The sequence below is a fragment of the Notolabrus celidotus genome, chromosome 10, assembly GCF_009762535.1.
Source record: "Notolabrus celidotus isolate fNotCel1 chromosome 10, fNotCel1.pri, whole genome shotgun sequence".
Lineage (NCBI taxonomy): Eukaryota > Metazoa > Chordata > Actinopteri > Labriformes > Labridae > Notolabrus > Notolabrus celidotus.
The window spans coordinates 16,549,200-16,561,042 of NC_048281.1; the positions used below are offsets into that span (position 1 = coordinate 16,549,200).

Sequence of the window (11,843 nt, forward strand, 5' to 3'; positions counted from 1 at the left end):
TAAATGTGTACTAGCAGTCTGGTGAGTTCATCTTCATGACCAATAGATGTTGTAAACACAGAAAAGCATAGAACTGAGATGAATAGATCTGCCATATGGATCGGCACTATATATCGGCCCCTTGTCACCGATATCCGATCTAGCTTTATGAGTCCCATCTAGCCGATATCCGATACCAGGATCGGATCGGTGCATCCCTATAGTTTCTAGATTAGTTGAAAGTTAGGTGAAGTCATTGTAACATTATTAAACTTCCAAACAGCTCTTCAGAAAACAATAAGTGACACCACCATGTTTTATAAATCCTATATTTGATTCCATATGATACTTTTCTGTGAATAAATAATGTTGCCAGGTTTGCATGTTATTTATATAAGAAAGATTTAAACTTTAAGAATTACTTTGAACATAACATGACAGTTGGTGAAGTAGGGGATGTTCATACTTCCGAGCCTACTTTGATATCTTGAGCTGATTTTGCTGTTTAACGCTATGATTGTGCGTGTTTCCATGTTAACAACTTGCGATGTCCCTTACTTCATCAGCCATAGATTTCCTCTCAGCTTTTATTTTGTAGTTTTATGGTATTTTATTGTGTTGTTCTTGGCATCATTTCTATTCTCTCTACTTTCTCATTACCCCGTTCTCTATCCTCCCCTCCTCCCCTCCTCCCCACTCTCCACTCTGTCTCACTTCACCTCTTCCTCATTCTCCCCCTCCCCTTTACAATTCCCTCTGTAGCCCTGTTATACCCCCCCCCCCCCCTCTCCATTTTCCCACTGCCTTATATCTCTCAAATGCCCCCCCTTCCCCTCTTTTCCATTTCTCCAACATTCTGTCTTCCTCCCTCCTTTCTCGACCCCCATACATACCTCTGCCCCCTCCTCCTCCCCCCCTCGCCCCCTTCCCTTCCCCTGCTCGTGTTGGTAAAAATATCTGCAGACAGCAGGAGCAGAGGCACGCCTGACTCTCTCTCTCTCTCTCTCTCTCTCTCTCTCTCTCACTCTCTCTCTCTCTCTCTCTCTCTCTCTCTCTCACTCTCACTCTCTCTCTCTCTCTCTCTCTCTCTCTCTCTCTCTCTCTCTCTCTCTCTCTCTCTCTCTCTCTCTCTCTCTCTCTCTCTCTCTCTCTCTCTCTCTCTCTCTCTCTCTCTCTCTCTCTCAGACATCCCACCCATGTGATCTCACAGGCTGCCTCTGCTCTGCTCCACTCTCTGCTCCAGTCAGGCTCCTGCCTTTCAGCCGGCTGCAGCTAATGAGCCTTTGTGTGGCCAAAGAGAGAGAGAGAGAGAGAGAAACGAGAAGAGGCAGAGAGAGAGGAACACAGTGACAGACAGGAGGGTTTTAAGTGAGAAAGACTGCCGACTTGCAACAGTAAAAGCATATGTGCAGCCAGAGCTGGAAAATTACAAGCCTCTCTCTCACACTCCTGCACCTTTTTTTCCCCCATGAAGCTAAGGGGTCGCTGCATGTCAGTGGACCGAAGCCAACTGGAAACCTCTTCATTCATCATGTTTCACCTTTTTGTCTGAATAGCCACATTTTATTTCACTGTGTGGCTGTGCTGCTGTGAGAAGAGGTGAAAGGAGTCACAGGCTGCCAGTGGATACAGGTCAGTTGTTCCTGTGAGGGCCGGCACACACACACACACACACACACACACACACACACACACACACACACACACACACACACACACACACACACACACACACACACACACACACACACACACACACACACACACACAGGAGTGTAATGTGGACATTGCAGGACTGATGTGTCATGACTCGCTCCAGATGCCATAGGCTTGTTGGCATCACTTTGCATGAGTGTTTGGAGCCTTGTGTTGTCACATTAGTTTACTGTGATTGTGGGAAACCTCGTGAATGACGAGGTAAAAAATAATTGTGTGTGAGTGCTGCTGATTAGGAAAAAAAAAGAGTTGGTTTGTGTGTGCACAGAGAATCAAACACAGGGAGGGGCTTTCCAAGCTGCCTTTTGCTGCATTATTTTCTCTGGGATTTTTCTCCCTGGTACTGTTATATAGTGCACGCTGCCCGGCCATGATTAGTGGTAAGGCAACAGAGAAGACAAAGAGATAGCTGTTGGAGAGGAGCAACAACCTCTGGTTTTTATTTAGCCGTGATGAAAGAGGTTCACCCTAGATTACCCGCAGCTCTGTGCCTCATGATGTCATGCCCATCCAGAGACAAGAATTTGACTTTTCATGCTGTCATTAAAGAACGCAAATCAAGCAGAAAGCATCCATCTGAGACTATAAATAAGTCTGCTGGGGTAGAAACTGAATTTGCCCTGGCATTGGCTCTTAAATATAAAGAACCCTTATACACAGTATGTAACACACTGTCATATGGAAAGCACTGGTTGTGAGAGTACATTAGAATCTCCATGGAAACCATTTTTGGTATCAAAGCCTTGTGAAGCATCAGCTGAGGGCTAAGCATACGAATAGGTTTCCAACAATGGTTTCTAATTAGGACCCTTGCTAGGAATGGAATGAAATTGCTGGAAATTTCCACTCAAGTCTGTGATGTGTCTTTGCTGTTCAGATTTGAGAAAAGCAGCCTTCATTGATCAACATGTTACACCTCTCACATTGCTCATATGACTTAGGCTAGTTTGAGTTTGTAAGTAAATGTCATTATGCGCTGTCATGATGACATTCATCAGAGAAAGTAGTGTTTGGCTGCAAAAATGTAGTTATTGATTTTTCTGCCGATTATGTTTCTATTGTTAAGTGGTTTCACTGCCTGTGTCTATAGACTGTTTCTTTTGTCAAACCAATGTTTCAGAAACCAAGATCTTTCATTGACAGTATGACAGACAAAGACAATATTGACAGTATTGAAGATGGACCCAACAAATCTTTAAAGTTTGGGATGAAAATACCCCCAAAATAATTAATCTGGTATCAAATTATTCTAACATAAATTGCCTTTATAATGATTACTGGATTAATTGTTGCAGCTCAGATTTGAGAGATATTCTGAAATGATAAGTCTGATATGAAGACTTGAGTATTGGTCAATACAGGGTGTCTCTTTGATAGTCATTGTTAAAAAATACATCAGATATCAGAGGCAAAGACAACAATAGGTGCATTTCGACCAAGAGTTCCAGGGTCTTTTAGCCCCCAGAACTGCTTTCCCTGGAACTAAAAGGTTCCTGTGCCCCCCATTGTTGTCTGCGTTACGACCGCAGGCTGAAGTCCCAGGTAGATTGTGCAAATCAGGCCAGTGACATATGGAGATAAAAAAATATATTAAATAAATAATATTTTGAAATCTTAATAAAAAACTGAACTAGCATGCATTCTCAGGAACTCCCTTCTGTGTTTCAACAACTGTGTAAACTCCACAAACACTGTTACGTTCAACCGAAAGTCCTAGGACCTTTTACAAGTACTACCCCCCAAGCAGGGGCTTTTCAGGGAGGAGATTATCTACCCGTATACTAAATTTAGACCCTGGTTCCTCCAGTCGAAATGCTTGTAGTTCAGGGGTAATGTCCCTAGTTCCAGGGTAAAATTCCTGCAGTCGAAAAACGCCTAATGGTGAAATTTTGCTAGCTTTGACCAACACCCTATAGGCCCCACACAGGGGGCTGAGAGGAATGGTGTCATATTAGTGCATCAATTGCTATATCTGATATCAAACTGTATTAATGTATTCATGCTGATACTGATAGAACTAGTACTGATGCTAGTAACAGGTAGTGATACTTTAACTGGTACTTATACTGTTTCCTAAACCTGTAACAGATGCAGATAGTGGTACTAGTATTGTTACAGGGGCTTGTAACACAAACCAAAACTCGCACTATTACAGGTACTTGTAACAGATGTCGATATTGGTACTGGCACTGTTACTTGTACATTTAACAAATAAAGATGCTAGTAACAGTACTGTTACAGACATACTGGTACTGGTTCCAATGCTTGTTAAGATTCAGATACTGGTACTGGTACTGTTAAAGATATGTGTAATAGATACTGACACTGTCACTGGTACTGTTAACTCTACCTGCAACAGGTTTGGATGCTGGTACCAGCACTGTTGCAGAAACCAGTAGTGTTACTGGTACCATTACGTGTAACAGATACAGACACTGATACTGGTACTGTTACAGATATTTGTAACAGATCCAGATATTTGCACTGTAATGGATACTTGTATCAGAAACAAATACTGGTACTGGTACCAATACTTGAAACAGATATCAATGCTGGTGCTGTTACAGGTATTTGTATCAGTTACTGAGACTGGTACTCTAACAGATATGTGTTACCTGTACTTTTACAGATAGTTTTACCTGATATCAATATAGATACTTGTAACAGATACTGCCACTGGTTTAAGTATAACTCCTTCAGATTGCACTTTTTCTTGTCAGCCAGCTCAGTCATTGCCTTACAGGAACTGAGAGATGGTAAGGTTTTGCTCTTACATATTTCCCTTCTAAATTAACACATTAGATCTTTCTTAAAATAAATCTCTTCAGTGAACTTACCCTGACAGGCTCCTCTCTCCTCCACATCCTGTCAGACGAAGGATGCCTCACATTCCTCAGTTGTAGGTAGAGTTATTGACTCTGGAGCTTCTCCAAACGCTGCCGGTGCCATGTCACTGCACTGAACAAGCACAGCCTCCTGGGAACAATGACCCCCGCTGGCAGGCAGCTCTCTTCCTCTCTGGGCTGCACCTCCATTTTTTTTCTTTCTCTCTCTCTCTCTCTCTCTCTCTCTCTCTCTCTCTCTCTCTCTCTCTCACTCTCTCTCACTCTCTCACTCTCTCTCTCTGGCAGCATGTCTCTCAGGCGGAATTTGCATCTGTAATGACTCGATAGCAGAGCTCAGATGAAACACACTGTGGCTGTCTGTGAATGGAAACTCCCCCACAAGCTGCTCTGGCAGATAGACAGAGTGGGACTGGGTGAAGATGCACGCTGTCTTTAGTGATTCCAGTTTTCAGGAGTGAAAGCAGTGAGGGAAAAGCTGCCAGTCATAGCAATCCTTGCTGTGTTGTTTGGTTTATTTTAAAATGTGACATGACGTTCCAGCTACTGCAAAAAAAAGAAAAAAGAAAAGGAATATGAGGATCATCAGCCAAACATATTAAAGGACTACATTTCAACCAAGTCTGCTTCATAAATAGTGATGAACACTGAACAAATCCAGCAGTATTACAACCTATTACACACTGAGGAATAACAGCTGGGTATTACTCAAAGGGAAAATGCGGTCATCAAAGTAATATATTGTTTGACAGTTACAATGCAGAGCCAGCTCCAGTGTAAAGCTGATTAGTTTTAGTGTAGCAGACTGATGAGCTTGTTCTTGTTTATTTGTCTAATTGCATCATCAGTCAGAGGGAGTTAATGGGCCCTCAATTGACACTGAAGTGGTCTGTAACACTTAGAACACAGCAGCCTCTGCATGTGTACGAAAACATTTATATGCACCTACACAGGCAGACACAAATAGTGTCTGATTTATTTTTTCTGTAAAGTATGGCTGAACTGATTTAAATGTGGTACCAATGCAATATAGATGCTATTATTGCACTATTTAAAGGTGATTTTAACCAACAAGTCAGTGCAGTCCATTGGTAAATCTTAGGTTTTACTCCCACAATGCTTAATAATACTTAATTATAGGCTGCCTTTGTTGCAGAGTACAAGACGCAGTCATAGTAAAGATTTGGGATTCCACTTTGTAGCACCACCTGAGGCCTTTCCTTGTTTTGTTTTCTTTCAAAGCATCTAACCCAACAGAAGCTTGTTACAGACATACAGGATGTCACTCATTATGCTGTCAACAACAGTTTTACCTGTTCCTCCTCTGGTGCTGCAGTAAGAGATGTGTGATAAATGTACACATCACTTTAGGTTGTGCAGATTTTATGCTACACTTTGTTTGGCAGCTACAAGGCAAAGCACAGCAGCATGTGTTCACCTGTGTGCATGCACACAATTCTGCAAAATCGATGCAATTTGTTGTGTTCCTTTGATGAATAGAGGCTTGTGTATGCCTGAATTTGAAGCACGCTTCTGAGATAGTTCTACGGATTTTTCTCTGTGTAAGATGCGATGTAATACATTTTTAAACAGTTTTTTTTAAATGTATTCGAGATGTAGCAGCAATTAAGTCCAAATATGTAGCAGTACAGGCCAGCTTGGTCCAGTCTGTTTTCACTCCAGCCGCTCAATCAGAGACAGTGGAATAAACTTCCTGTAAGGCAGATGTAGTATGTAATTAGCAGCTCTCCCCTTCCATCTCAACTCCTTTGTGCCAAGGTGATCAATCGCCAAGGGAGCGCCTGGGAGCTGGGATGGCGGCGGGAGAGACTGTGTGTTTGTGTATCTGTGTGTGTGTGTGTGTGTGTGTGTGTGTGTGTGTGTGTGTGTGTGTGTGTGTGTGTGTGTGTGTGTGTGTGTGTGTGTGTGAGGGGAGGAGGAAGGGAGGAGAGTCTGGGTCTCGTTTCTAATTGAGTGTACTGAGGATTATGAAGGCCCCTTAACTGGATATTAAATAATGTGTGGCCCCTCTCTCTCTCTCTGTCTCTCTTTCTCTCTCTCTCTCCTGTCTTTCTGTTTCAGGTGCAGATGCAGCGGACCATGAGCGGAATACTGAAGAGGAAATTTGAGGAGGTGGAAGCCTCCTCCTCCCCGTGCTCTTCCTTGCGGGAGTCTGATGATGAGGCCTCCTGCAGCGAGAGCGGGGATAGCAGTGACAGTGTCAACCCCTCTGCCTCGGGCCCCTTCACCCGTGAGTGCCTTGTGTCTTTTAAATGTGTGCACCGTGAGGCTAACATGTGTTATTGACAGGAAGATTAATGTCATCGTCTCATGTCAGGGAAAACAAAGCTAAAAGTACTGAGAGGGATTTCTAATCAAGATGGGACTAAAATTCAGAGGCAGCAAGGTTTTTTTGTAGCTCCAAATCAATGCAGGATTCAGGTGAAAGAAAACAAATGTGCATGTCTGTTGATAATGGAGTGTAGTATTACTTTACCGTAATGGCCTTGCAGTAAAGAGGAGAGAAGAGGAAAGGAAAGAAAGGGAAAAGACAGGAAAACAGGAAGGAAGAGAGGAGAAAAATGGAGTGCAGTAATAAAGGGAAAGGATGCACAGCCACCCTCATTAGGAACAGCACAGTGCACAGATCCAGCCAGATGAATGAGGTGATGCAGTCTCAAGCTGTGTTTGTGCAACACAGCCGGCTCTGTACATGTAAATGTGTAGCTTTCTAAGAGCACTGCATTATTAGAGGACGGGGGGCAGCAGTATAAGTACATTAATGCATAAATACTGCCTAAAATAGAGAGCAGTAAATTCACTCTCAAAATTAGAAGCTTATTATTTGCTTCTTATTATTTTTCTTGATAATCAGTTAATTGTTTGTTGTCTTCCCCAGGCTAATGTGATGCCTCTAAATGTCATGACCACCATAAATCATTTTATATCATTCAAATGAAAAGACAAGCAGAAAATTGCCATGTCAATATAAGAACCATTAAATGCACATGGGTTCCTGGATCATGGGAAAATGTTGAAACCTTGAAATTGGCTTAATATGATAGAATATTGGTCACTAAGAAGGTTTACCTTTTCATTGAGCAGCAGAGCTTCGTGTTACTAAAACTTCTGTTGCATATTTGAGAACAGGAATGCTTCCACTGGCTCTTAAATTCACTACAATTTCAAATATCAAGGAGGGTATACAAGTATGTAAGTTAGCAGATATAGAGGCTGAATTACATTTTTATGGTCCATATTTTGGTTCAAACAATTTTAGAACAAGAATTTTGTTCAAATTGCTGAAACACTCAATCAATCAATCAATCTATCAATCAATCAATCAATCGAGCTTTATTTATATAGCACCTTTCATACAAATAAAATGCAACCCAAAGTGCTTTACAGCGATTGAAAACAAGAAAGAAGCAGAAATGAAACAATGGCAAGACATATCAGGGGAAGATAATAATAATGATGATAATAATAGAAATAATAAGAATACAAATTAAAAATAAGAACAACATAAAATAAAATAGAGACTAATGCACACCAAAATAAAATATGTGTAATAAAAATAAGTTAAAGCATCAAAATTAAGAATAAAAATAGTTAAAATAAATAGATTTAAAAGGTAAGGATAAGAGTTGAAAAATAAAACTAAGGCTAAAAATATCAATAAAACTGAGTAGATAAATAAAATTAAATAAATGAATGAATAAATACATAAAAGTAGATTAAGATAACAGTTAAAATTACTAAAATAATAAAGCACCATTTAAATCAATATTATAGTAAAAGGTAGGTAATAAAATTGTTAAACCCTACATAAAAGCCAGACTGAATAAATACATTTTTAGTTTACGTTTAAAAGTCTCAATATCTCTATCAGCGCCTCTCAGATGCTCCGGCAAGCTGTTCCATAGTTTGGGAGTGTAGTGGCTGAAAGCAGCGTCTCCAAATGTTTTAGTTCTGCTCTTAGGAACAGCTAAAAGAGAGGAGCCGGAGGACCTGAGAGACCTACCTGGTTTATATACTAAAAGCATCTCTGAGATGTAGTCTGGTGCAAGGCCATGCAGTGCCTTAAAAACTAGAAACACTGTAGTGACAGCTGGCATAGACAGCTCTGAATTGTTTTTTAATTTCATTGCTAACAGGTTGACTGATTTTTATTTCTAGAGCTTGAAGAAACTACAGGGTTGGTTTATGTTTTAATATAATCTATAATGTATGTTTTACTCTGGGCTTGTTTTCTTTACTTCAATATAATGGTGCATGACAGCTTGTTTTTGGCTGGGTGCATTATTTATGCACAACACAGTTATCCATTAAATCAATCCATCACTGCAGTTTGCTTGAAAATTACTGTGCAGAATATCTCAATAAAGAAATTCTGATTAATATATGAATTGCTTCAGCAGCTGATATTATAATATATTAAGTGGCTGAATATAGGTTACCAAAATGTATCAATAGGATAACATCTAACCATAGACTGTATAAATAATGGACGTAGTATCCGTGACATGACCCTTCTGTTCCTGAGCGCTGTTCTGAAGCCAATCAACGGCGGCAGCCATATTGAAAATGCGGAACTCAACTAGTCAGAGTGTGACATAAAGAGGCGGAGTTTGAGCCTCTTAGCCAACAGCTATGTGTTCCTGTCAGGGAGTCTAGTCAGTCATGTCCTTATTTGGGAAAAAACTCGTAATCTTAATATCTTCTGAACCGTTGCGTTAGAAAAAAAATTCACCCCGCACAGTGTGTGCCGATAGAGAAATAAGCTACTGTAGCCAAGCCGTTTTTTAACCAGGCTGCTGTAAAGATCGTCTCTTTTGAATTGGTGTCTATGTGTTTTCTGGTGTTTCTGCAGCCAGCCTCAAGCGGATTCTCAATGAAGTGCAGTTTATAACACTTCCGCATGGGCTTCATAGTTTGAGAAAGGAGGTTGCCGCTTGCATCTAACCTAAGATTCTGTAAAGTTTTCAGCTTTTAAATACTTCAAAAGAGGTCTGCTGCTTTAAGATTCCACCATAATGCCTGACTTAACTGGACCCTATATTAAAGAATGCAGTCTCGATCAGGGATACAGCCAAGTACAAACAACACGTCTCCTCTGCAGGCTCATAAGGACACTGTAGTCATCACTGCTAAACAGCACAGTGCACACGTGAATCTATTTGTGAGAGCTGATATAGAATGTGGGTGAGATGGATAATACAGTTGTTGGTTATGAATCATTTTGATGGGGCTTGAAAGCATCCACATGCTTGGTGCCAAAAAACCTCAATGATGTTATTCTTGAAGAACAAAAGAAAGGAGTTATGTTTGGATGGCCCAGGTGCACATTTGATGACATTAAGTTTAATTAGCAACACAAAAAAAAGAAGATTAAATCAAACACAAAACCAGCACTTACATTTTCTGTTTTGATGATGCACTATTTTCTCATCTGAAGGACATGCAGATGAGTGACAGCCCCCCCTCCCTGCTTAGGGAGACATAAGTAGGGTGCTGTGTCCCTGGAGGCTCAGCTTGGCCTCTGTGTCAGCTGCAGATGCTGGTAGCTAACAGCAACACGGGAGCTGGGTATGGTGAAGACTTCTCTCCTGTGAAGTGACATGTGCACACACAGACAGTGATTGACTGTCTCGATAGAGAGACTGAACAATTAAGCCCTAAGTGCTTTTACATCCTGCTCAGTTGTGTCAGGGAGAGAGGAAAAACATCTGTAATGTGTTTGTTTTAGTGTGAGAAGCAGTCAGGTTTGAATCCGGGAGTGGAAAAGGCTAAAGGAGCACTAGCTGATGATAGCTTGCAAAAGTGTGAAAAATACCTGTGAGTTTTTTTTTTTTTAAGAGGCTTTAATGTACACTGTCAAAAAAAGCTGATTGTATAAACCTTAACATCTGCTAACTGTTTTGACACTTAAAACAAGCTGTTTGCATTTCAATCTGTAGATAATGAAAGTCAGCTCAGTCTGACAGCTCTGCCTCTCTAATGAAATGCATTGTCTCTCCTGCGTGCGATGGTGGAGAGCTGCTGGAACCAGATGGTTTCTATTTGTCCTGTCTGTCTGATACGCAGTGAACGCTGGGAACAGTGCCTCTACGAACCAGCGCTCTTCATCTCCGGGGCCAGGCAGAGGCAGGGGGATTATTTATGCTCCACCGTTGCCCTCCTCTCCACTCTGCCCCTCCCTCCTGTCGAGCTCTCCTTAAAAAGACACGCCGAGGACTCGCATGCCAAGCGGAAGCTGGGAGATGTGATGAAATGCTTCCTTGCAAAGCTGTGCGGAGAGATGTAGAAGCTCTCTGTAAAGCTGGCAAGAAAGAAGTCATCATATTTCAGGCGTTTAAGGACAATACTCTCAGCTAGTCTGTGTCCCAGATTTAGCCATAAAAATGTCACATGTCGTAACAGGCTTTACGTGGATACACTCCAGCATCAAGAAGTGTATGATTGAAGCACTGACGATGGAAGGATTGCTACACATTGGATTAATGAATTGTCAAAACAGTTTACAAGCAGGATGAAAAGCATTTTTTTCAAAGATGGCCATTTTCCTATTCCCATTTTCTCTGCAGCCAACTCAATACTGAAGAGAGAGAAACGCCTCCGGACAAGGAGGGTGCATTTCGAGAATGTGACGGTGTACTACTTCAGCCGGCGGCAGGGCTTCACCAGCGTGCCCAGCCAGGGAGGCAGCACACTGGGCATGTCCAACAGGCACAGCTGGATCCGGCAGTACTCCCTGGGTGAGTTTGCCCTGGAGCAGGAGAGGATCCACAGAGATATGCTCAGAGATCACCTGAAGGAGGAGAAACTCAACTCAATCAAACTCAAGGTAAAAAATCATTTCTAAGTAGATTTCAAGTGTCAAATATGGGAAGTGTGAAAGGAATGGTCTGAGAGATTCTGCACTCTGTCAATGGCTCTCTGTTATAAAAATTCCTTGAATGTGTCCTCCTTTTTAGCTGACTAAGAACGGCACTGTGGAGTCTGAAGAGGCCAACACGCTCACAGCGGAAGACATCTCTGACGATGACATCGATCTGGACAACACAGAGGTAGACGAGTACTTCTTCCTGCAGCCGCTTACCACTAAAAAGCGACGGGCACTGCTGCGCTCCTCCGGGGTAAAGAAGATTGACGTGGAAGAGAAACATGAACTGCGGGCTATCAGGATGTCCAGAGAGGACTGTGGTTGTGATTGTAGAGTCTTCTGTGACCCAGAGACCTGTGCCTGCAGCATCGCAGAGATCAAATGCCAGGTAAAGCGTAAAGCTTCTGTTTTACACTTGT

The 11,843-nt window shown here is 41.8% G+C and overlaps 1 protein-coding gene across 1 annotated transcript in view; it reads left to right on the plus strand.

Annotated features, from left to right (window-relative positions):
* Positions 1-11,843, plus strand: part of csrnp3 (cysteine-serine-rich nuclear protein 3) — a 29,874-nt gene that overhangs the window by 16,510 nt on the left and 1,521 nt on the right. Inside the window, exons 3-5 of the mRNA XM_034694720.1 lie at positions 6,621-6,789; positions 11,126-11,385; positions 11,516-11,812. Of these exons, the coding sequence (XP_034550611.1) occupies positions 6,627-6,789; positions 11,126-11,385; positions 11,516-11,812 (720 nt within the window). The 5' untranslated portion in view covers positions 6,621-6,626. The remainder of the gene's footprint in view (positions 1-6,620; positions 6,790-11,125; positions 11,386-11,515; positions 11,813-11,843) is intronic.